Source organism: Panthera onca, chromosome D1 (genome assembly GCF_046562875.1).
Source record: "Panthera onca isolate mPanOnc1 chromosome D1, mPanOnc1 haplotype 2, whole genome shotgun sequence".
NCBI classification, from domain to species: Eukaryota; Metazoa; Chordata; class Mammalia; order Carnivora; family Felidae; genus Panthera; species Panthera onca.
The window spans coordinates 1696324-1718809 of NC_138348.1; the positions used below are offsets into that span (position 1 = coordinate 1696324).

A 22486-nucleotide genomic window follows, 5' to 3' on the forward strand; every position below is an offset into this window, starting at 1 on the left:
ACCCTTGGAGCCCTTGGCATCGCCATCTCTGGTGCACCACTTCCTCCAGGGAGCCTCCGTGGATTGTCCCAAGCGCCTGAGGGAAGACAAAGCGGAGGAGGTTCTTCCCGGGGCGCCGCTGGCCACAAACCCCGTCTTCCCTCGCGGTCCCTCCCGGGCTCAGTCTCGCGGGTTGGTTGCACGCGGGTCTGACCCCGCCCCCGCCCCCGCCCCCGCCGGCCGAGCGCCTGCTCCAGGGGGGAGGGGCTGCGCGCTCGGGCGGCGGGAGGCGGGGCCTTGTGGGCGGGGCCTTGTGGGCGGGGCCTGGGCGCCCTATAACAGGCGGCGCGGGGCGCGCGCCCGGCCAGAGAACGAGCGCGCAGCGGCGACAGTCACCCCAGTTGCCCCGGCCCGGCCTCCCGCTCCCCGCGCCCCGCGTCTCCGCGCCCCACCCCCCCCCCCGCCTCGCCGCGTTCCGCGCCCCGGCCCCGGGCCCGCGCCCCGGCCCCGCCGCCCGCTAGGCCCCGCGCCCCGCGCCCCGGACCGGCCCGTAGGCCGCCCGCCGCCCGCGCCGCCATGGGGGTGGAGGGCTGCACCAAGTGCATCAAGTACCTGCTCTTCGTCTTCAATTTCGTCTTCTGGGTAAGCCCCGACCGGGGGTGGGGCGGGAGGGCGACGGGGGCCCCCCGAGCCCCGGCAGGCCGCGCGCCGCGCTAGGCCCCGCACAGGGGGCGCAGCCAGGACGCCAAGTTGCGGGGCCACCTGTGGGCGCCGTCCGCGGGTGGGGGTCCTGGGCGGGCACGCGAGGAGGTGAGGGTCGTCCTGGCGATGGCGACGCTGGGGGCTGCGAGCCGGGTCTCGGGGCTTCTGCGCGGCCGGGCCCAGGGCCCCCGCGGTCGGGCCGGGGCGTTCGGGGGCTTCGGGTCTGTGCCCGCTGGGTGATGGCGGTCGGTGCGGTGGGTGCGGGCTCCGAGCCGCCGGCCGCGGAGTCAGGGACCACCCGGCTTCGCGGGGACCGAGGGGGCTCGGGGGCGGGGTTCCGGGCGCCCCGCCCCCATGAGCTCATCGGGGCCACCGCCCCTGAATGGGCGGCCGGGGGTGGGGGGGGGTGGGAGTGGGGGGGGGGGGCGGGTGCGCACTCGGTCCGAGTGTCGGGAACCGTCCACTCCACTCCGCTCCTGGCCCAGGCCGGCTCCCACCCCGGTCAGCTGCCGCCGCCCCGGGGACCGCCGTGAGGGGTCCGGGCCGCGGCGGAGCTCACACAGGAAGCGCCTCAGTACAGTGTGGCCCGCGTGCTGGGCGCCCGCACCGCGGTGGCCACGCTTTGTGGGGCTGACGCCCCTGCACCCCTCACCCAGACCGAGACTGCAGCCCGGCCTCGCCCGGGAGGCTGTGGAAGCTCGGACGGGAGTGGGGCTGCGGCGGCCGTTCGGAGTTGGCACAGGACAGGCGGCCCTGAGGACCCGAGCCTCTCTGGGCACGCGGCCTGGGTCTGGGTGGATGCCCAGGTCTGGGCTGAGGTCTGGGTTTGGACATCCCCCTTTGGAAAGAGGTGCTCCCAGGATGGTCATCTCTGGGTGCAGGAGGGTCTTGGGGGCTCCAGGCTGCTGACCTGCCAGTTGTGTTTTCCTGGCCTGGGTTAACCGCTGGTGTGTAACCGGTGGTGCTTTGGCACGTCTTTGCTTCCTGTCTGTGTCGGGGTTGGGGAGGGGCCCGAATGGGTGCAGGAACCCCTCTCAGGCCCTGCTCTGCCTCCCTGGGCAGTGATTGGGCGCCCTCCCGGGCCCCTCCATCCTGCTGCGCCACCACAGGCCGCTCACCCTTTCTCAGGAGGGACCCTGACAACATCTGGTGGACAGTGTGTTTCTCCAGTAGACACTGGGGGGTGAACTTTTAAAGCGGCCCCCTGAGCAAATGTGTGGGACTGGGGACATCCGTTTTGCATCTGGACAGCCGAGGATCCCAGAGTGAATCTCGGGGCAATGAGGTATTTGGGGTGGCGAGGACAGAGACTGGAGTGAGCTCTGGCTGGGGGTGGAGTGGGGGTGTCACATCCCACCTGGCTGGGGAGGCACAGGTGGGGGGGTGCCGCTGTGGCCATCGGCCTCTGCCCGGGGAGTGGGGGGCAGTGGGGCTGTCAGGATGGGCCAGGCGTGGCCTGAGCAGCCACTGGGGCCTTCACTCAAGGGGTGTTGTCAGCGTCACGTTAGCGTTTGCCTGCTGTGGCCTGGGCATGTAGGGGGCCAGGGGCACATCCAGATGCCCCTCTGCTGGCCCTTAGGCCCATCCCCTGCGAGCAGAGCCTGGGTGTGGGGTCAGGGCCGTGACCAGGAGGTGGAGGGTAGGCGGACGTAGACAATGTGCCTTGGAGTAGAGTCTTGTCCTCAGGCTGAGTGTCTTTGCTGGGTGAGTCCCTCCCCGCCGCCCAGCCTGGCAGGTCTCCAGAGCAGCCCCCACTCACCCCGCAGCTCTACTTGGGTGAGCCTGGGATTTCCCCAGGCAGCTGGGGTGGAGGCCTCACACGTCCCCAGGGGCTGCTCTGTATTGAGGCTTGAAGAGATGTTTGAGGCCTCTCCCCTCAGCAGCCACCCCGCTGAGCACTGAGAACTATGTTCCACGGTCCACGGTCACCGTGGCCCCACCCACCCCTGCGGTGGGGGCATGCAGAGCTGAGCAAGGCGGGGCTGGGGGGCACCGCTCTGGCAGAGCCCCTCTCTGCGCGGGCGTCCTGCCTCTCCTGGCTGAGAGCCGGAGCCGTGGGGGTGGGTCTGGATGCTGGAGCCCCTCCCCACTGTTCCGGGCCTGGGCCTTGGCTTCCTGCCCTCTAAGGTGGAGGTCCACATCCTATCTCCCGGGGCTGGCGGATTACTAACACTCCAGTGTTCGGAACTCAGGAAATGGTTGTAGAGCGTGGATGGCCGGCAGGAAGACTGCTCTCCTGGCCCATGTGGGCAGTGCCTTGGGGAAGGGGCTTGGGGGATCCCAGAGGACGTCGGGTGAGCCCAGCCTGACTCTCACTCACTGGGCAGCCTGGCCACGGTACAGGAGCGGGTGCAGACGGGGAGCTGGGAGGAGGCTTTGACAGTGGGTGTCTGGACCAGGTGCTTTTAAAAGTTCCATTTCAGAGAGTGAGGAGGCTCCCACGACGGGGGGCGGGGGGGGGGGGCTGGCTCCTCTGGGAGGGGGCGCCGTCACCCTGCACACTCACACAGGCACGTCTCCTCCTTGTGTCAGACTTCGGGGCCCCAGGCAGCGTGCACTCCGTAGGCCTGCCCACCGCCCGCTGGGGGCTCCCTGGCCGGGCGGGCATCGGGCGGTGAGGCAGGGACGGAGTGGGGGCCGGGCTGGGGCCGAGCCTTCGAGACGGTGCCCGTGGTGCAGACACCCTGCCCGGCAGCGTGGAGATCCTCCCGGTGGGGCGGGACCCGGAGCTTCCCGGCAGAGGCGGCAGGTCCTTGGGAGTCCTGCCGCTGGGGCATTTCAGGAAGGGCAGAGGCTCCCCTCCCCGGGACCCGGGGCAGGTGACCGGCACGTGTAAGGCCGCTCGCCTTCGTCGTCTGTGAAGTGGGTACGATCGCAGCCCTCTCCTTAGAGGCTGGCCGGGGAGAGTGCCGCGTGCCCCGCCCGGGCCTGGCTGCTCTTCTGACCTAATGCCTTCCGTGGCCGCCTTCCAGAGGCAGGGCAGCCAGGCCCGGCTGGGAACGGGGCTGATTAGAAGCCTCGCTAACTGCCATTTCATTCTCGCTTCCAGACAGCACATGACTGTCTGTCACTTAGCGGTTCTGTCGCCTTCCTTCCGGGAGAGGGGATGGGACCCTGGCGGGCTCCGGGTGGGGGTGGGGATTTCCTGTGCCCCGTTTCGGGGGGTGGGCCAGTGGACGGAGTGAGTGGCACAGCTTTGGGGGAAACAGCCGTTGGGCTGAGACAAGAAAAGGAAGTCTGTGGTCTGTCCTTGGAACGAACTGCCCCCCGCCTCCCAAGGATGTCTAGGCGGCGAGAGGCCTGGGACCCTGGCTGGTTCTGCTCTGGGGCTGGTGCGGTGCCCTTCCTGTAGGGTTCCCACCCCACCCGCAGCTCAGGTCTGTCCCCAGGAGTTGAATTCACCCCCAATCCCTAGCTCACTCTGCTTCAAAGTCCGGACAGGGAGACGGGCCCCAAAAGCCCCCTCTCCCAAAGAATCTACCCCGTGCCTTCATATCAGTGCCTGAAACCCCGTGAGGGGAAGAACCTGGGGCAGAAAATCAATAAGGCAGAGTCCAGGCACCCGTGGGAGGGGCAGATGGCCACCTTTGCACTGGCCCAGCGTTTTGGGTTGGGGATGGAGAAGCACAGGGGCTCTCCCTCTGGCCCTGGCACCCCAGGACCCAGGCCAGGGCACACGGCAAGGGCCGGGTGGTTGTCAGCCCTGGGTCTGCCCTGTGGCCAGCATGTCTCGTCCTTGACCGAGAACCCGGCTCACCCGGAGCTGGCCCTCAGGACCCTTTTCCTGGCTGTTTTCCACCTGTCTGGCAGAATGTGGTTTGACCCAGAGTGCTTCCAGAAAGCCCTAGACTTCTCAGTGCCCCCCTGCCCCCAAAGTACACATCATTTGTACTTTGGGGCCTGGCCTAAGCCCGTCCTGGTGGCAAAGCAGGTGCTAATTCACACAAGACCACTTGGGGGCTTTCCAGGTGGACCCCCAGATGCTAAGGGAGTCCCCATGGGCCAGCCGAGCCATTTCCCTTCCTGAGCTAGCTGCCAGGGACGGGGTAGCCGCCACCCCCCCTCCCTGCCCCCCCCCCCCCCCCCCCCCCCCCCCCCAGGCATGAGGCCTGGCCAGAGTGAGGGGCTTGGGAGGCAGGTTGGGCTGGGGGTCAGGTTGGGCCTGTAAGTTCCTCCAGTCAGTGGCAAGGGTGCTCTGGGCAGGAGACCAGAGGCCAGCAGCTCAGCCAGGGCCTGGGGGTTCATGCCTCTTTGTCCCCTTCTTCTGACTTTGGAGGGTTAATCTCCCTCACCTGCCTTCCATGAGTGGGTAACACGGTCATTGTCAAGAAGGTAAAAGACAGGAAGCCAGGGCCGTCTGCCCTGCGGAGTTGGTGAGTGGGTGACCCACCCTGGCGTCCGTGTCACTCAGGAATCGTCTGTCCCAGCTGTCCCACACCCAGCTTGGCCTGGGTCATAGACGCCCTCGGGAGATGTCTAGCAGCTCCCTGTCACCTGTCTTACCTGTGCCATCACAGGTGTATGTCGAGGCTGGTTTTGCACTGCTGCTGACAGCCAACTCCTGACCGAGGACGTGGACACTCAGGCTGAGACCCAGGGCCGAGAGGCACCCTGTTGCGGCTGGGGGAGCAGGAGTGGGGACTACCTGCCTCCCTGGGTCTCCAGTCCTGGGGGCCGGGAGGCCTGGCCCCCGGAGCTCAGGGCCCTTGGTCTTGGGTGGCGGCCTCCGAGAGGCAGTGGGTTTGGTAGTCACCGAGTGTGGTCCCACCCAGAGCTCACGGGGAGCTCACCCTCTCCCATGGCTGTGGCTCTGCTTGGCCCAAGGCCCACACTGCTCCCTCTGGATGGGCAGTCTTTCACTGTGTCCCCGAGATGATAAGAGCTCCGGCCCATGTGAGGTGGCCCTCCCCTGGGCCAGCTGGGCACAGGGCCGGACGTCTCCTTTGCCTGCAGCCGGGGCCCAGCTGTTGTCAGGCCCACCGAGGAGGCCCTTGCCCCGCTATGCCTCACAGCCTGGCGTGGCTCCAGGGCTGGGGCTCCCCTGGGGCGGGGACAAGGACATCCTGGCCTACTCTCTGGTCCCCTGCCCAAGCCCGCCCACCGCCCATCTCCCTCCCCGGGAGGAAGGCCAGCCCGCCTCTGCAGCCCGTCTTCTCTGGCGGGTCACCGGGACGTCTGTGCCCACATGCCCTCCCTGCAGCGGGCAGGTTTGGGGCAGGGGAGCAGCCCACTTCCTGGTTTCACTACGCGGGGATTGGGTGGTGGGGTCGGGGTCTGGCCCTGCAGTGGCTCTCCAGTGTGGCCCTAGAGGTGGTAGGGTGGGCTGGGAAGTCCCAGCTGAACGGGCCCTTGAGGGCCTATGTCATGACCCCCTTCTCACCTGCTTTTAGGCGCCGGGCCAGGCGGCTTCCTGAGGTTCAGGGGCCTCGAGAGACACTTCTGCCTCCTGGCCAAGGTGAGGGTCTCTGCTCTTGGTTCCACTTCCTTCCTGCCTTGAGCTGCTCTCAGAGGCCGGGGTGGGCCCCCCCCCCCCCAGGAAGGCCTGAGGTGGGTCTAGGGAAGAGTCTGGGCCTGTCCCCTCATGGTGGGTGGACAGTGAGGGCCAGCCTGCAGGAACCCAGGACCTGCACCCAGCCTGTAAGATGGCAACAGGACTTCCCCCTTCCCTACTCACCCTGTGGAGCCCATCCTAAAAGTGTCTTTTTTTTTTTTTTTTTTTAAAGTCTGTTCGTTTATTTTGAGGGCGGGGGAGGGACAGGGGGAAAGGGAGAGAGAAAATCTCAAGCAGGCTCCACATTCAGCACAGAGCCCCATGCGGGGCGTGATCTTATGCACCTAGAGATCATGACCTGAGCCGAAATCAGGAGGCAGATGCCCAGCCGACTGAGCCACCAGATGCCCCCGAAGCGTCTTTGCTGCGCAGCATTTCCTCCGACTTAACCTGGTGGCCCTGACGGCGTTTCTGGCCTGTGCTTCCCTCCTGGGGGGTCTCCAGCTCCCCGCCAGCCGCCAAGCCGAGTGGGTGCTTCCCCATGCCTTTTCCCGCGAGCATGTCCCCTGGAGGCGGCGGGTCGGGGAGCAGAGCTGGCGCGGAGCCCGGCACCCTCCCTCTCGGTGGACCTGCCCCCCCCGCCCCTGACACCCAGGCCCCGGGCAAGACCAGCACCGCCTGGAGGGTGTCAGTGACGCACCAGTTGTCCTTGTTGCCCATGGAGCGCGTGGGTGGGACGGGGGTGACCGCTCAGCTGCGGGCCCGGGGTGCGGCTGCCCCAGGCCTGTCCGGGCAGCACCCGCTCCCTCTTGCTCCCTTTTAGCCGCTTCTTGGAAACGGCCGGCAGGCTGGGCAGGATCCCAGCACACTTGGCTGTCCCCTCCTGTTTCAGCTGAGGCTGATATTTATTAATTCTCAGAAGGGAAGGAGAAAGAAACAGAAACAGAACCTTTCATAGGGTCCTAAAGTGGCCGTGCTGTCTCCACTGTGGGACCCGCCCCTGTGACCAAACTGGCAGTCTCCTTCCTGAGTGCTGTGCCCTGGCCCGCCCTGTGGGAGCCTTTGGGGGGCAGAAGCCTGTTGGGGGGCCGGGGTGGGGTGCAGGAGGCTGTTGGGGGGCAGGAAGCTGTCGGGGGGCAGGGGTAGGGGGCAGGAGCCTCTTGGGGGGTAGGCTGTCGGGGGACAGGGGTAGGGGGCAGGAGCCTGCGGGGGGGGGGGGGTAGGGGCAGGAGTCTGCTGGGGGAGGCAGGAGGCTATCGGGGCAGAAGCCCTGTCGGGGGGGCAGGAGGCTGTCGGGGGGCACGGACTGGGGCCGGCGGTGCTTCCGGCAGGTGAGGGGGTCCTGTTGGGTGGGGATGATGAAGCGTGTCCGGCCCTACCGCTGATACACCTGCCGCGATGACGATGGCCGCCGGCGCGTGTCGTGAGCCAGTGTTTTCCAGGGGCGGCGTGGGAAGCGCTCTGTGACATGAGCTTACGTACCTTTATATCCTTGTCTTACGAGGGAGGGTGTGGAGGAGCAGAGTCACGGAGGTGAGCCTGAGGTGAGCGCAGGGCACCCCTGGCTGCCCGCTCTGGGCCCCACCCACTGCCGTCACTCCTGCGGTCCCTTAATGCTGGACGTCCGGGCCCCACAGTTCTGCGGTCCCTTCTTTGGCCCTAAGACCTTGGTTCTGTGGCAGGACTTCAGCACAACCTCTCCAGGCGCTTGCCACGGGCCACGGGCACCCTGGCGAGCCCAGAGTGTCGGCCTCCTCACCTTGAGGCCCGGTGGGACCCGGAAGAAACATTCACCCCCAAAGACCTTGCTTAGAAGTTCGTGGTCAGGGTTGACGGGGCAGCTGGGGGTTGAGCACAGCTGTGTCGGACGTGGAGCACCCGGCACGTGGGGGAAGCGCACACCTTGCTTGCTCAGTGCTGACCCAGGTGGACCCCTGGGGGCTTGTCACCGCGTGGAGATAAGGGACGTGGCCACCAGCCCCAGCCTCGGGGCCCCTCCCCCATCCCGGGGCGGCCAGGGGCCTGTTTTCTGTCGCTGCACGTGATTTGCATGGCTTATACTTTATTTAGAAGCTGCTCTCCACTTGGTCTGGCTTCTGTCGCTCAGCACAGTCCTCGAGCCTGCGGGCTGTCGTGCAAGGGACACACTTCCTACTGTCGGTGGCTTCGCCGTGTGGCTGGGCCACTTGGTTTCCGTTCAGACTGTCGGTTCTCCAGTTGAAGGAGAGGTCTGGGGCTGGGAACAGCGGGGCCCACGTCATGGTGGGGGCACTCTCGTTCACGTCCCTGGGGGGACACCTGCGTCTCGCCACATGGTGGGTGTGTGCTGGGCCCGGTGGAGGACTGCCTTTCTCTGCCAGCACATGGACTTCCCTTCCCTGCCGGGGGCGCTTTCCGATCCCACCCACCACTCCCCCTGTACAGATGAGGTGACCTAAGGTGAGCATCTGCCCCCCCTCCCCCGCCACGCTGCCTGGGCCTCGTCATCTGGGAGCTGGGAATGGTCCTCACCACCGCGTTCACCTGGCTCTGCCCGGTGCGTCTGTGCAGGGCCTGGAGTGATGGGGTCCTGGCAGGGAGGGGACACTTCAGCACCAGGCGGGACCAGCTTCCGTGGGCCTGTGGTCCCGCCTGTAGCGTCTGGGGGGCGGGCTCAGCATTTCTGTTAGGACCATGCGCCCCGAGACAGGCTTGTCTCCTCCGTCCCTGGGGGGCACTGTGCTCCACACCCCGCCCCCCTCCACTGATGGGGACAGGGAGGCCAAGCTGCAGCTTGTGGCCAGGCCTCTGCGACTACAGAGGGACTACAGAGGGAGGCCCAGGACAGGGGCTTCCCCTGCCCCTCCCCCTCTGCCCTGGAACATCTCACAAAGCCGGCTCTGGACCACAGTTTCGAAACAGAACAAGTGACTGTTTCAAGCCAGAGTTGCCACGGCAACCCTCAGCCTCGACACCGCCTCCCTTGGAGCCGCAGATGGCCGCCACCTCGGGAGAAGCCGAGGACTCTGGGGCCCCTGCCCTGCCCACCCCCCCTCAGCCGTCCCCTGGGTCCTCTGGCCCTCTCGCGGCTACGACAGGTGCCACAGAGAGGCACAGGATGCTGGGAGCCCGCGGCCCTGTCCTTTGAGGTCTACGCAGTGCCCGGAGTGCCACGGGAGGGGACCTTGGCCAGCAGGTGCACTGTAGGCCCTCGGCCCTCCCACGAGTGCCGGAGGATGGGAAGGGCTTACCGTGCCTCCGTCTGCCCCTCCCCCACCAGACCTGGGACTCCGGGAGAAGTGAGCTGAGAAAGCGAAACCCAGGCTAGCGGGGGCAGACCGGGTGCTCTGAGGGACGTGCCAGGCAGCCTCGCCCACCGCTGATGTGCCAGCGGTCCCACCGGCCTTACCGTTAGCTGAGCCGAGTGTAGGAGGGTCTGGGAGCTGCTGGGGCTTTCCACGGGGCACCGTGCAGTGCTGGGGCTCCCAGCCATACCCTCCGCCGTCTCGGGGGTCTGCTCCCCGGCCAGGGCCCCGGGGCAGGTGCTGGGCTGGCCAGGGGGTTTCCTTGGGGTCTGCTTTCCAGTTTCTCTTCCCCATAGGACCTGTAGCTCTGGGTCTGTGTGTGAGGGTCAGCATCTGGTGCTGCTGTGGGAAGACCCCGGCTGCCAGCACACGGATGGTGGGAAGAGGGAGAGCCGGAGGCTGGCGGCTGCATAGCCAGGCCTCCCGACCGGAGCCGAAGTTTGTAGTTCTGGGAGCACGTGCCACCTTGGTGGGGCACCCAGGGCTGGGACGGGCCGGGGAAGAGGCTGGGGCACTGAGGGCAGCCCGGCCACTGGCCCGGGGTTGGTCGGATGCTCGTGTGGAGGCTGGGCCGGCACAGTCCGGGCTCCTCTTCGGGGGGCCCGCCCCCACCCTCCACGGATGGCCCTGCGCCGGCAGGACAGTGAGTCCGGTGAGGGCCTCCCTGGACCGGGAGCCCCTGTCCTCATGCCAGGCTCTGAGCAGAACCCCCGTCCTGCCCCAGCTGCTCAGGCAGCCCCTCCTCTGGCCTGAGAGCACAGCGGGCTTCCTTCTTCCTGCAGTAGCTTCCCTTCCTAGGGCCGCAGCGGCAAGGATTTCTCCCACAAACAGCCCGGCCCCTCGGCCTTGCGGCTTCCTGGATGCCACCAGCCTCAGCTGCCTCCCTCCTTTGTCATTCCCTCCATGGGTCCCGCCAGGACCCTGGTGGCATCAGACCCACCGCTCTATGTCTCTTGGCAGCAAACACCTGGGGTCCTCTCCGTGGGGTTCCCAGATGAGCCGAGGGCTGTTGGAGCCACCCCCTCGGAGGAGGGCCCAGCGGTCCCTGGGGTGCTGCGGTCTGGTGTGGACTCTGGCCAGATTTAGCAAATAAAAATACGGGACATCCAGTTAGGTTTACGCTTCAGATAAAAAATGAACACTTTTTTGACATGAGCGTGCCCCATCCGATATCGGGGACCTGGTCTTCGGTATCCAGGCCTCCCTGGGGCCTCTCAGATCCCAGGTCAGCAAAGCAGACGCGTGGAGCCGGGAGGCTGCCCAGACCCCGGCAGTGTCTGTGAGCGCCACCTGGAGCGCGAGCCCTCGGACCGCTGACCCGGTGGCAGTGGGGGTCCAGCACCTGCCGCCCCCTGGATGTTCAGCGTGGCGCGGTTCCCACTCACCCCTGCGCCGCTCTGGGCGAGTAACCCTGTACCCGTTCTTTCTCCAGTTGGCCGGAGGCGTGATCCTGGGTGTGGCCCTGTGGCTCCGCCATGACCCACAGACCACCAACCTTCTCTACCTGGAGCTGGGAGACAGGCCTGCGCCCAACACCTTCTACGTAGGTGAGTGCACTCAGTCCGGGTCCGGGGCCTGGCTGGCTCCGGGCTGGGGGACCAGGAAGGACCCATCTAGACCTCGGATCAGGACTGCTGCAGACAGACAGTCAGGACGGGCTTCCGGGAGGAGGAGGAGGCAAGGCCTGGGCCGACTTAGTGGGGCTTGCTCTGTGCTAGGCTGCTAGGCAGGTGGAGGCCAGCCAGGAAGGGCTTTTTGGGCAAGAGAGTGAGCTGGAGACAGAAAGTGGGTGGGGTCACCTCAGCCTGGGGACCTTCGGGGCCTGGGGTCAGAGGTGGTCAATGCCTGGGTGCTTGGGACAGGAGCCAGGCTCCCGGACAAAGCTGGAACTTCAAGGGGGGGGTGGGTTGTTGGGATCCCACCAGATCACCGCCGGGGACCACATCGGGGCAGGAGGCAGCTGGGTGGGGGCCAGGGAGCTGTGTCTCCTGGAGGGTATTTCGGGGGAGGCTCCCTGGGAAGGGGTGGGGCCGGATGCCTGGGCAGCGGGACTGGCAGCTGGAGCCCAGAGGAGGGGGCGGGGGGAGGAAGACTGGGGCCCCGGGGTGGGGCAGGGGCCAGTGTGACTCAGGCCGCCCCCCCCCTCCAGCCACACCTTGCTGCCTTATTAGGCTCCGGCACCAGCTGTGCCCCTTCGGGGTGTCTGTCCCTGAGGGATTGGGCCCCGCCCCCGCCCACCCTGTCCTGCAGAGTTGCACTCCTTAGGTTGGTCCCCAGCCAGTGGGAGGCGGGGCCTGGCCCTCGTGTTTGTGGAGATGTTTCTGTCCTTTAAAGGAACGGCCTGGCCTGGCCCTGGCAGCTGGGCAGGAAGTGTGTGTGTGCCCTAGGGTTTGGGGCTCCGTGTAGGGGTCAGCGGCCACCCCTCTGGCCTGGTGTCCTGGGTGCCGCCTGGAAAGGGTCTGGGCCCCTCCCACGCGCTTGGGATACATGCTTGGTTGCTGAAGCAGGGATGGCCCAGGGCACCCCGGGCCACGAAGAGGATCCTCTCTGAGCTGCAAGGTTGAGAGGTCGGGTCCAGGAGCACCGATAGGGTGGCCCCTTTTTGCTCCCTGGAGATGGGAGCTTGTGACTCTGGCAGTGGTTTCCTGGGGCTGGCAGTCCCTGGGGCGTGGGGGAGGGGTCCTCCATCTCCACATTCCCGGGCTCCCCCGGGGCTGTGCAGCCCCTCCCAGGTGTGAGTCTCCGATGGACAGGGTGCCTCTGCCTACCTGCTCCGAGGGTGCTCACGAGGACTGTGACCCAGGGTCTGCCACAGGCGGTCCAGGCGCCCTCAGAAACAAAGCTGTCGGCTTGGCCCACGAGTCCAAGGGCAAGGAAGTATCCTCCAGACCCACGAGAGCCTTTTCTCTCCTGCGCGGCTCCTCTCGGGCCTCTCCCTCCCCTCCCCCAGAGGTCTGAGCCGGCAACAGCTGGGCGTGGCCTGGGGTGCTGGGGGTGTGGTGGGTGTGGGCAAGTGGCTCCGGAAGGGGTCCCCCTCCTGAAGGAAGCCTCAGGGCACTCCTGCTCTCCCAAAGCCTCCCCCTCACTCCAGGCCAGGGCTGGGCAGGGGAGGGTTCAGGGAGCAGGGGGGCAGGGAGGGGAGGGTCTGCTGCAGCTCCAGGCCTCCTGCTCTGCAGGGCTGTGCCTGGGCTCCAGTGGGGAAGCGGTCCCACGGGAGAAGCTCGTAGACGGTCAAGTGGCCGTTTTCGCACCAGCCTGCTCCTCATAGGGGCGCCACATCGGGCTGTCACCCGGGGCCTGACCCTGGCTTGCAGAGAGGCCTCCAGCTTGGTGCTCCTGGCTCTGGGGGTGCCTGTCCTCGGAGGTAGCTCCAGCCCAGGGACCTGGGTTCCTGCGGTGCCCCCCCTTCTGCCCTCCCCCACTCCATGGGCTGCCAGTCCCTGCCCATCAAGCCCATCAAGGACCAGCCTTCTGGAGCCTCCCACTGGCCCTGGTGTGGGCTGGGCCTGCCAGGGAGGCGGGGAAGCAGATGTGTCCCTGACAAGGGCTCTTTGTCCGATGTCGGCAAAGGGGGAGGTCAGCTGGGTTCGCTCAGCACCCTGGGCAGAGCCGCAGGGCCTGGTGGGTCCCTGACCTCACCTGCCAGAACCCGGCCCACAGGCTCCAGAGGAGGTGGGGCCTGGATGGGACCAGGGGTCAGGCGCCTGCTGCCGTTTGCCGAACCTCACACAGTGACCCGGGAATGGGAACTTGTGGGTCCTACGTGGCCTTGAGGATGGGGGTATCAGGGCCTGAGGGGAGGGAGACCCAGTTTGAGGGTGCTGCCCCCCTGAGCCGGGAGCCCCCTAGGGCGGCCGTAGCAGGAGGCTTCTCTTCAGCCAGGTCCACGGAGTGCTGCCCAGAGGCTTTGGCTTTTCTGAGCCCAGTGGTTGAACCCCAGCTTCCTTCTCCCCCCCCCCCCACCGGCTGTCCAGACAGTGGAGCCCTGGGGGTCTTGGCTCTGCGGACCGGGGCCTGGACTGCCCACAGTGTTGGCCGTGGTGGCCGGGGGACAGGCCCAGGCTTGCGAGGCGGCTATGGCTGGCACTCCCTGAGGGGCTCAGGGCCCTGTCTGGGTGGGTCACGGGCACCAAGAAGGGCAGCATGGCCAGGCCCGAGGCATTCCCAACTCTGTGGTGGCCCCTCCTGCCTCCCCAGGAGCATGTGCCCAGACCGGTGGGCACCCCGGGCAGAACTGTCCCTGCCACCACATGCCATCCTCAGTGGGGCGGGGCACCGCGGCCGCCAGGCCACCTTGTCCAGCAGGCTGAGAGGCTGAGCCGAGCCCACCCCTCGAGCCCAAGGAGCCACACAGAGCCACAGGATCTGACCTGTGCCCAGGAGCAGTGGGCATGCCCTGCTGCTGGCAGAAGGGCCCCTGCAGCTGCCTCCCTCTTCCCACCCCTCAGGGCCCTGTGCACCGAGAGGGGTGGTGCTCTGTGCCCCGCCTCCCCGAGTCCCAGAAGCTTAGGAGGAGCCAGAGTGGGTGCAGGTTGTACGAGGGCCTCCCCTCCTGGGGCCCGTGGGTACAGACCTGATGGCCGAGCTCTCTGCGCACCGAGCACATGCCGGGCAGTGCCGGCCTGGGCCTCACAGGCCTTGCTCCCAGGTCGTGGACGAGGAGGCCCGTGCGGGAGAGGCGCCCTCGTGGCTGGCCGGGCTGCAGGGCCCTCTCTGCTCCTCCCTGGGGCACTGGGAGTCCTTTGTCTTCCGGCGGGGGGGCCCGAGTCCTGGGCAGGGGCCGTGCGCACATGGCTGGGGAGGTCCGGGGCAGCAGGCTCTCGGGAAGCGGTGGCCTACGGGACGTGGCACACTGAGGGCATCTGTTGCTCCCCCACGAAGGCATCTACATCCTCATTGCCGTGGGCGCCGTGATGATGTTCGTCGGGTTTCTGGGCTGCTACGGGGCCATCCAGGAGTCCCAGTGCCTGCTGGGGACGGTAAGGTCCCGGGCGGGGCGAGGGGTGGGGCACGGCTCCGGCTCCGCTGGAGGCAGCACGCGTTCACCTCTGGCGGGACCCCCTTGCCCTCTTGGAGGTGGGCTCTCTCTGTGGCCTGGGGACCTCTCCCTGTGGTTGCCTTGCTTGGTCCTGAAACCCCTCCGTGCTCGGTTGCCGTCCCGGCTGGTCCCTAACTCACAGTTCCACAGTTGCTTTTCTTGTTTTTAAAGAAAAGTCACAGAAATGATAGGGAGCGAGGCCCGGACCCACGGCCGGCCTTGGTGGGGAAGCTAAGGCCAGCCAATCCGGGAGGCGCGGGTAGCGGGCGCCGTATCATCACCCCCTTCCCGTGGGGAGAGGGAGCAGCGGGGTGCGCAGGGGACACGGGGCCCGCGGCTATGCCAGCCCCTCCAGCTGCCCCGCCACGCAGAGCCCACCCCGCGGGGATGGCGATAGGGTCGGCACACGCGGCCGGGTGCCACCGAACACCCCACGCACACCTGTGCGTCACTTGGGTGCCTGTCGTCTGCGGACGGTGAGCCCCAAGCTGCCCCGTGCCTGCTCTAATCCCCCGTTTCTCTGCCCTCCTCGGGTCCTGCACTCCGTCCTCAGTTCTTCACCTGCCTCGTCATCCTCTTTGCCTGTGAGGTAGCTGCTGGCATCTGGGGTTTTGTCAACAAAGACCAGGTGAGCCTAGGGCCGGGAGGGTGGGGCCCGTGCAGCCTGGACAGGAGGGAGGAGGGCCCTGCCGCTCAGCCCGATGGGCCTGACCTCGGATGGCAGGTGCCGTTGGGGCGCCCCCTGATGAAAGGCCACGGAGGGCTTTCTGGAGGAGGTGGCATGGGGGCCAAGTAGAAGGCAGGTCCCCCTGTCTCCCAGCACCCAGGGCGGGGTGGGGGAGGCATCCAGATCTGTCCTGGAAGCAATATCTTCCCAGAAGAGCCAGGTGAATGCTTGCCGCCCCGCACCACTGCGGGGGTTGGTCCCTGCCGTAGGTGTGACCTCACCCCTCCCACACACCCCTCCCCCAGATCGCCAAGGACGTGAAGCAGTTCTACGACCAGGCTTTGCAGCAGGCCGTGGTAGACGACGACGCCAACAATGCCAAGGCCGTGGTGAAGACCTTCCATGAGACGGTGCGGGAGGGGGCGCCGGGGGACCGGGGAGGCTGGGGGTTCGGGGCGTTGGCCTCTTGGGTGTGGCCCCAGCACGTTCCTCAGGAACAGGAGGGGCGTGGGGGACCTGGCAGCCCTGCCCCCGGAGGGTCCGGGAGCCCCCCTGGAGGGGATTCTCCGGGACCTGTGCATCCCCAGTGTGAACCAGATGAGCCAGTCGGGCTGCGGTGCCGGGGTCTCCGAGCAGCGCAGCTGAGAGGGGGGAAGGGAAGGGGAGAGGGGCCCCTGGGCTCAGTGCTCCCCCTGGAGTGGACCATCCAAGCCCCCCACCCTGGGCCAGGCTGGGGCAGCGGCTGGGGCTTCGGCAGCCTGTGGGGTCGCCTGGGCCATCTCCCTGCGGACCCTCTCTCCACGAGGGCCCGGGGCTGAGCACGGGTGCCCTCGCTCTCTGCAGCTCAACTGCTGTGGCTCCAGCACACTCTCCGCGCTGACCACCTCCATTCTCAAGAACAACCTGTGTCCTTCAGGCAGCACCGTCATCAGCAACTTCTTCAAGGTACGCGCTGGCGGGCCGGGCCGCCGGGCTTGCTCCCCGACTCGGCCGCCGCCACCCCTGGGCCGGGCTCAGGCGGTGGTGGGGGTGGGGGGGGGCCGCCTGGCTGCTCCGCTGGCACCGGCAGGGATGCGGCCGACAGCCAAGCTGGGTGGTGCTGTGGCCAGTGGGGGTGCTCTGCTGGGGGGCTGGGCTGAGGCCGAGGTTTTGCTGACAGCCCCCGGGGGAGGCGAGTCTCTGCCCCCGGAGAGTGGGTGCGGACGGCGCCCTGACCTCCCAGATCAGCACCCTCCTCGTGGCGCCTAGCGACCTGAGTGGAAGACAGCACGCACAGCACGTTCCGTCTCCACGTCCATTTTAAAACGGGTGTGGTAGGGGCGCCCGGGTGGCTCAGTCGGTCGACCGTCCGACTTCAGCTCAGGCCATGATGTCACAGTTTGTGAGTTCGAGCCCCGCGTCGGGCTCTGTGCCGACAGCTCGGAGCCCGGAGCCCGCTTCGGATTCGGTGTCTCCTTCGCTCTCTGCCCCTCCCCTGCTCACGCTCTGTCTCTCTGTCTCTCAAAAAATAAACATTAAAAAATTTAAAAATAAATAAACAAAACGGATGCGAGATAACCTGGCAGAGACTGGGCCCCAGTCACACCTCTCCCGAGGGGTGGAACCGCTCCGTGCTCTTTCCGTAATGATCTCGTGCTGCCATACCGTGGGGGCCTGAGGACCTACGCCCCTGACCGGCTGCGGGCTGTCACCCCACAGGAGGACTGCCACCAGAAGATCGATGACCTCTTCTCGGGAAAGCTGTATCTCATTGGCATCGCGGCCATCGTGGTTGCTGTGATCATGGTGAGCGCACGGGCCGGGCATCTGACCGGGGTCCCCACTGGGTCTCCGGGTGCTGACTGTCCCGCCCGCCTCTCCCCGCAGATCTTCGAGATGATCCTGAGCATGGTGCTGTGCTGTGGCATCCGGAACAGCTCCGTGTACTGAGCGGCTCCAGCCGCTCCTGCTGCGGGGGGGCTGGTGAGAACCCTGCGGTGGCCCTAGAGTGACCGGACATCCCTGAGGGCCCCCCTGGAGGGGCCGCCACCGCCTGTGTATAGAACTTGTCCAGTAGTACTCTGCTACACTTCTTAGCCTTTTTACTTCTGAGGTTTTGTTTTTGTCCTGAAGTTCCCCGTTCCCTTTTGGGGCTGAAGTCACCTATAGACGGCATGTGAGTTGGGCCTTGGGGACTGCAAGGCAAGGGCCCCTCTGCTTCTGCAGCTGCTTAGGGAGGGGCTCTGCCCGCTCAGCCAGGCTTCTCCTGGGGGCCACGTGGCCCACCCACCTGCCCCGTGGGCTGCACGGCTCATGCCTTTTTTTAACCCTCTTTCCTCTCCTGCCACTTGTCTAGAGCCGGGTCTACAAGCAGCCTTATGCCTTCAGTGCACCTCTCCTTTCTAACTTGTCACCTCCAACTGTAATTACATCTTGAAAGTCACTCAATAAAGAAGGAAAAACCGGGCATGCTAACAAACTGGCCCCTTCTTGTGCCTGCAACATCCGAGACGCTGGGGGTGGCTGGAGGGGCCGAGGACCCTGGCGCTCGTGAGGCTCAGCTCTGCGGACCTTGCTGGGCCCAGGGTGTGCTGCCAACCTGCTGGTGGGCGGTGATGGGACCCCCGGAGAGCACTCCCCACAGCAGGTGCCCCCTTGGTGGGCCCTGTGCCACCTTCAACAGCTTCCCCCCAACCTCCCTCCCCCACCTACTCCTGGTTTACCACCACCCAGAGCAAGCAGCTGAACAGGGCGGCCAGATAACGGGGTATAGGATGTGTTTGGGGTAGGGGGCTGCCACACTGCCCCTCCTCCTGGGAGATAGCTCTGTGGAGGACACGCATCTAAGGGTCTGTTCCTGGCCTGCCTAGCTGCTCCCTCGTAAGCATTCCCTGGAGAGGCAGGGCAGCTCCGGGCCTAAGCTGCATCTTGCAGGGGCTAGAGGGGAAGATCTCAGACACTGAATGAGGGCACCCACCCGACCCAGCGAGGTGGACTGAGGCCCAGCTGCCTGTGGGGTCAGGCTGCTTCCCCCCACTCAACACCCTGCGTGCCGGGTGAGGTCACCATGAGCTGAGCGCGGGCACCAGCCTGGTGTGTGCTAAACTGACCCCTTGGGGGCCACAAGGGTCTGGCTGGGATTCACGGTGAGGGCTCGGAGCTGCCTCCTTCGGGGGCCACCGGGTCCCAGTGGGTCTGGCCCCTCCTGTCACACCACTCTGCCTTGTGTGCCAGGGAGGGTCGCTGGGAGAACAGGGTGGCCCAAGGAGCCCCCTGCGCAGCACGGCCCCTGGGGCGTCCTGGCCTGGGTGCTGGTGCGGTGCGTGCCGGGGGCCAGGACCGCCGCTCCTGAGGGGCTGCGGAGGGCGGCCCTGGGGACAAGAGGTCCTTGGGCTTCCCGCGACCCCACGACTGCAGCCCCGGGAGGGGCGGGGCCCGCGGAGAGCGTGCAGGGTGGGCCGGGCGCATGCGGCCAGCCAGGCCATCGCGGTGGGCAGGCGAGGCCAGGCCGCCACTCCCCCGCCCGCCTGGAGCTTGAGACCAGCGCCGGCCCGGCCCCAGCACCGCTCCCGGGAACCCACGAGGGGCGCGGCCGCGGGCTTCCGGCCGGACCGGAAGTGCCCGGTAACAGCGCCGTGCGCGATAACGTGATTCCGGCTTGAGGCGCCCTCTGTGCTCGCAGCTTCCGACAGGTGGCGCTGGGGCCCTGGGAACGCGCAGCTGGCCGTTAGCCCTCGAGCATTCTGGGAGTCACCGTGCTGCCTCTCCCTCCTCCCTCGTTTCCTTAATCAATTCCGGCTCTGCGCGAAGGAGCGCCGCCGTTTCCGGGGAGGGGTGGCAAAGGAGAAAAGCGAGGGCGCATGCGTAGGGACTCCACGGCCCGACAGGCCTCTGGAGTAGCGGTCCAACAGGCCTCGCGAGTAGCGGCCCAGGGCCTTGTGGGGGATGTAGTTCCCTGGCTGCGGACGCCGCGGCGCTGGGCCAGCGGAAGACTCGGTTTCCCAGAGAGCCGAGCGCGGCGCCAAATGGAGGCCACCAGGTGGCGGTGAGCCGGTAGGTTTGAGGCGAGGGAGGGTGGCGCTGACGGTCGGGTCTCTGGGAGACCGTCGTCCGCAGCCTACTGGCTCGACCCCGGAGACCCCAATGTGCTCCGTGTCTCCCGTGCCACACGGCCTGGGCCCTGGGACCCGAGCCACGTGAGGCCCGGACGCTGGCCCGCCCAGGCCCCCGACACGGAGAGCCTGCTGGGCCCATAGAGCGGAGAGAGCCAAGGGTTTGCTTCCAAGGGGAGAGAGCGCGGCGAGGAAACCCCGGTCCCGCTCCCTGGGAGCTGGCCTGCCCAGACCCTGGCCCCTCGGAGGCCCCCGACCCCGCAGCCCCACGCCCCCCAGCCCGGACTCGGCTCTGCCTCCGCTGAGCTCACCAAGTCCGCAGAGAACTCCCGGGTCTCTGTCCCCGTCTCCCTCTGGAGTGCCCCGCCGGTCAGGCTACTTCTCTGGGTCGCGGTGGAGTCCCCGGCCGTGCGGACGACGGGAGAGCGAATTTGGGAAGCGGCAGTCTGGTGGGAACTCGAGCTTCCCCTGCAGCAGTGTGTGCAACTGGCAGGTGATCTCTCCCTGGCCGGCCCTGCCAGCTGTGAAACACGTCGGTGGCGTGTGTCCCGTGCTCCCTTTCTCTCCTGGAGTTGTTCTTTCACTTTGGGAGTCATGCCCCAGAGCGATGGAGATCTCGTCTGTGTCTGATCTGGCGTGGGGCACACGCGGCCACTCCGGGTCCACCTACCTGCCTGGTCTCTCGTGGGTGCACGACAGTGGGTCACCCTGGGCTACGGAGGCTTGGTGGGGAGGAGTCGGTGGATGGGTGGGTGAGGCTGGGCTGTCCTCTGAGCCTGGCCGCGCAAGCTGCTAGGTGCCCTGCTTGGCCGCGGAAGGAGTGCCGAGTGTGGGCAGCACTGCTCTGCTGGGGAGGGGGAGGTGTGTGGGGGCGGTTACCGGGGAAACGGCGCTGGAGGTTGCTGCGGGGCTTGCCTCTGCCCAGCAAGGCTGCCCCTGGTGGTGATCCACACCCCAGCTCCCTGAGAGCTTGACCCCAAGGTGCCAAGGACCTGGCGCAGACCCCTGTGGAGCTCCCAGGGCACCTCCCAGCAATCGGGAGCAGACCCCTTTGCCCTGGACCAGGCGGGTGGCCCAGTCTTTGAGGACTGTGCCCCGTGCTGTGCCCTGCGGTTAGTAAGTGAGCCTGCTCGGTGAGAGCGGTCTCGTGAAGCGGAGGCTGTGTTTCCCCAGGTTCAGGCCCGGGTCTGCCTACCCACCCCCCCTCCCCGGCCTTAGCTCCCAAGGACCTGCTCTCCGCCTGGCCTCTGTCAGGGCTTCGCAAACCTGGCACTGCCCCTTGGGGTTGTGGCACCACCTCTGCACCTTTGCCGTCTGATCTGATGGTTGGCCCTCCTCCCCCCACAGCCCACTACAGTGGAGCAGCTGAAAGGAGCCGGACTGAGGCCACCACGCCTGTGCCAGCAAGGGGCCTGTGCCAGCACTCCGGTGTCTGCACGGCGACCCTCAGACAGGGGAGGTGAGAGGAGGGCTTTCAGGGGGCGGGGGTCCTCGGTCCCTTCCTCTGGACGACAACATTCGTAACGCTGATCCTGCCGCCTGCCTAGGGACAGTGGGTCTACGGGGCGGACCTGTCCTACACGCATGCGATCGTCGGAAACGAACTTGGGCTGTTTTGGTCTAGGTGTGGTGTGCCCTGGGACACATGGCTGAGGCAGGGGCAGGACAGCCCCTGGAGGCTGAGCAGGGCACAGAGTATGCCACCCTGCCTTCTGACACCGCGTCCCTCAGCGACTCAGACTCTGACTTCAGCTTGCCTGGCAGTGCTGAGATGGCGGGGGTGCTGCCCTGGGAGGCCCAGGGGGACTCAGACCCCGACGAGCCCGCTTTGCCTCCCAGGGGCTGCCCCTCGGCCTCGGCCTCGGCGCAGCCGTTCCACCTGAGGGACACGAGCTCCACCTTCTCCCGGCGCAGCCACAACATCTTCGACTGTCTGGAGGGGGCAGCCAGGCGGCTTCTGCCCGCTGACAGTGGGGACCGCGCACGGCCACCGGCGCCCTCAAGCCAGCCTGCGGCGGAGGGCCCAGGCGGGGCCGGCCAGAGCCCTGCCCTCCCGAAGCGGCCCCCCGTCCCTGACTATGTGGCCCACCCTGAGCGCTGGACCAAGTACAGCCTGGAAAACGTGGCCGAGGCCAGCGAGCAGAGCAATCGGGCCGCGGCGCTGGCCTTCCTGGGCTCCAAGAGCCTGGCCGTCCCCGGTGACTACACGCCCTCTTTCAACCAGGACCCCTCCAGCTGCGGGGAGGGGAGAGTCGTCTTCACCAAACCGGCCCGGGCGGGCGAAGCCAGACCTGAGAGGAAGAGGGCCTTGAGGAAGGCAGGAGAGCCAGCCGGGGCTGCCCCTGGGAACCTGGGAGTGGCAGGGGGCGAGGGTCCGGTGGAGCTGGCCCACCTGGCGGGGCCTGGGAGCCCCGAGGCTGAGGAGTGGAGCAGCGCCCCCGGGGGCCTTCAGGAGGTGGGCTTGCTCCAGGGGGCTGCCCCCGCTGGGTCAGCAGCGGGGCCTCCAGTGGTGGAGAGCGTTGGCTTCCATGGCAGCAGGAAGCGGAGCAGAGACCATTTCCGGAACAAGAACAGACCCGAGGCCCCAGGTGCTGAGGTCTGAGAGAAGAGCCTGCTCGGCTGATGTTCCCTGACCAGGCTGGCGGAGGGGGGCGGCCGGGGTCGCTGCCCCCCTTGGGAAGGGAGCCTGCAGGCTGCTAGTAGGAGGGACCAGCATCCTGGGGCGGGGGGCGGGGGGCGGGGGGGAGGCTCAGGGGAGTGGTCTCTGAAGCAGACAGCTTGCCTGCGGATGGCAAAAGCCCTGGCCACCTTGTGGGGCAACAGTAAAGGTTGTGGGTATTCCTCAGACTCTGTATCTCTGTATAGACCCTCACCTTAGGGTCTCCTCTGCCGTCCGCCATGTACAGGCTCCCTGCCCCCTCACGTGAGCCCCCCCCCAACTCGGTGTCAAGGGGACACAGGATTTATAAATTGACGCTCGGTTCCGCAGCAGCACATCTGTCCCCTGAAGGTGTCAGGGAAGGCAGACAGGAGCAAGCACGTGCCCCCTGTGCCTGGTGTGGGGCTTAGTGGAGATCGGCCAGCCCGCCAGGCCCCCAGAGGGGAAGGAAGGAAGCGGGGACCGACCTGAGCCGCTCACCGAAGCTGGGGGGAGCACAGGAGCCTGGACCCCGACCCCACAGGACAGGACCCCCAGGTAAACCCGTGTCCACTGTCCCCCGGCCTTCACTGGCT

The 22486-nt window shown here is 67.1% G+C and overlaps 2 protein-coding genes across 3 annotated transcripts; both read left to right on the forward strand.

Moving 5' to 3' along the window:
• Positions 1-358: 358 nt before the first annotated feature.
• On the forward strand, positions 359-17619 carry CD81 (CD81 molecule). The gene is made up of 8 exons (XM_060607570.3): positions 359-621; positions 10889-11003; positions 14338-14435; positions 15048-15122; positions 15467-15571; positions 16005-16106; positions 16860-16946; positions 17028-17619. The coding sequence occupies exons 1-8, from the start codon at positions 556-558 to the stop codon at positions 17088-17090; spliced, it is 711 nt and encodes a 236-aa protein (XP_060463553.1). The 5' UTR covers positions 359-555; the 3' UTR covers positions 17091-17619.
• Positions 17620-18864: 1245 nt separating this feature from the next.
• TSSC4 (tumor suppressing subtransferable candidate 4) lies at positions 18865-22099 on the forward strand. Of its 2 annotated transcripts, XM_060607569.3 has the most exons (3): positions 18865-19193; positions 20600-20711; positions 20877-22099. In XM_060607569.3, exon 3 carries the CDS (start codon positions 20898-20900, stop codon positions 21852-21854), a length of 957 nt encoding a protein of 318 aa, XP_060463552.2. In that variant the 5' UTR covers positions 18865-19193; positions 20600-20711; positions 20877-20897; the 3' UTR covers positions 21855-22099. The 2 variants fall into 2 exon arrangements, with proteins under 2 accessions (XP_060463552.2, XP_078289969.1); XM_078433843.2 differs by having other exon boundaries at positions 18866-19193; positions 20600-22099.
• The last annotated feature ends 387 nt before the right edge of the window (positions 22100-22486 follow it).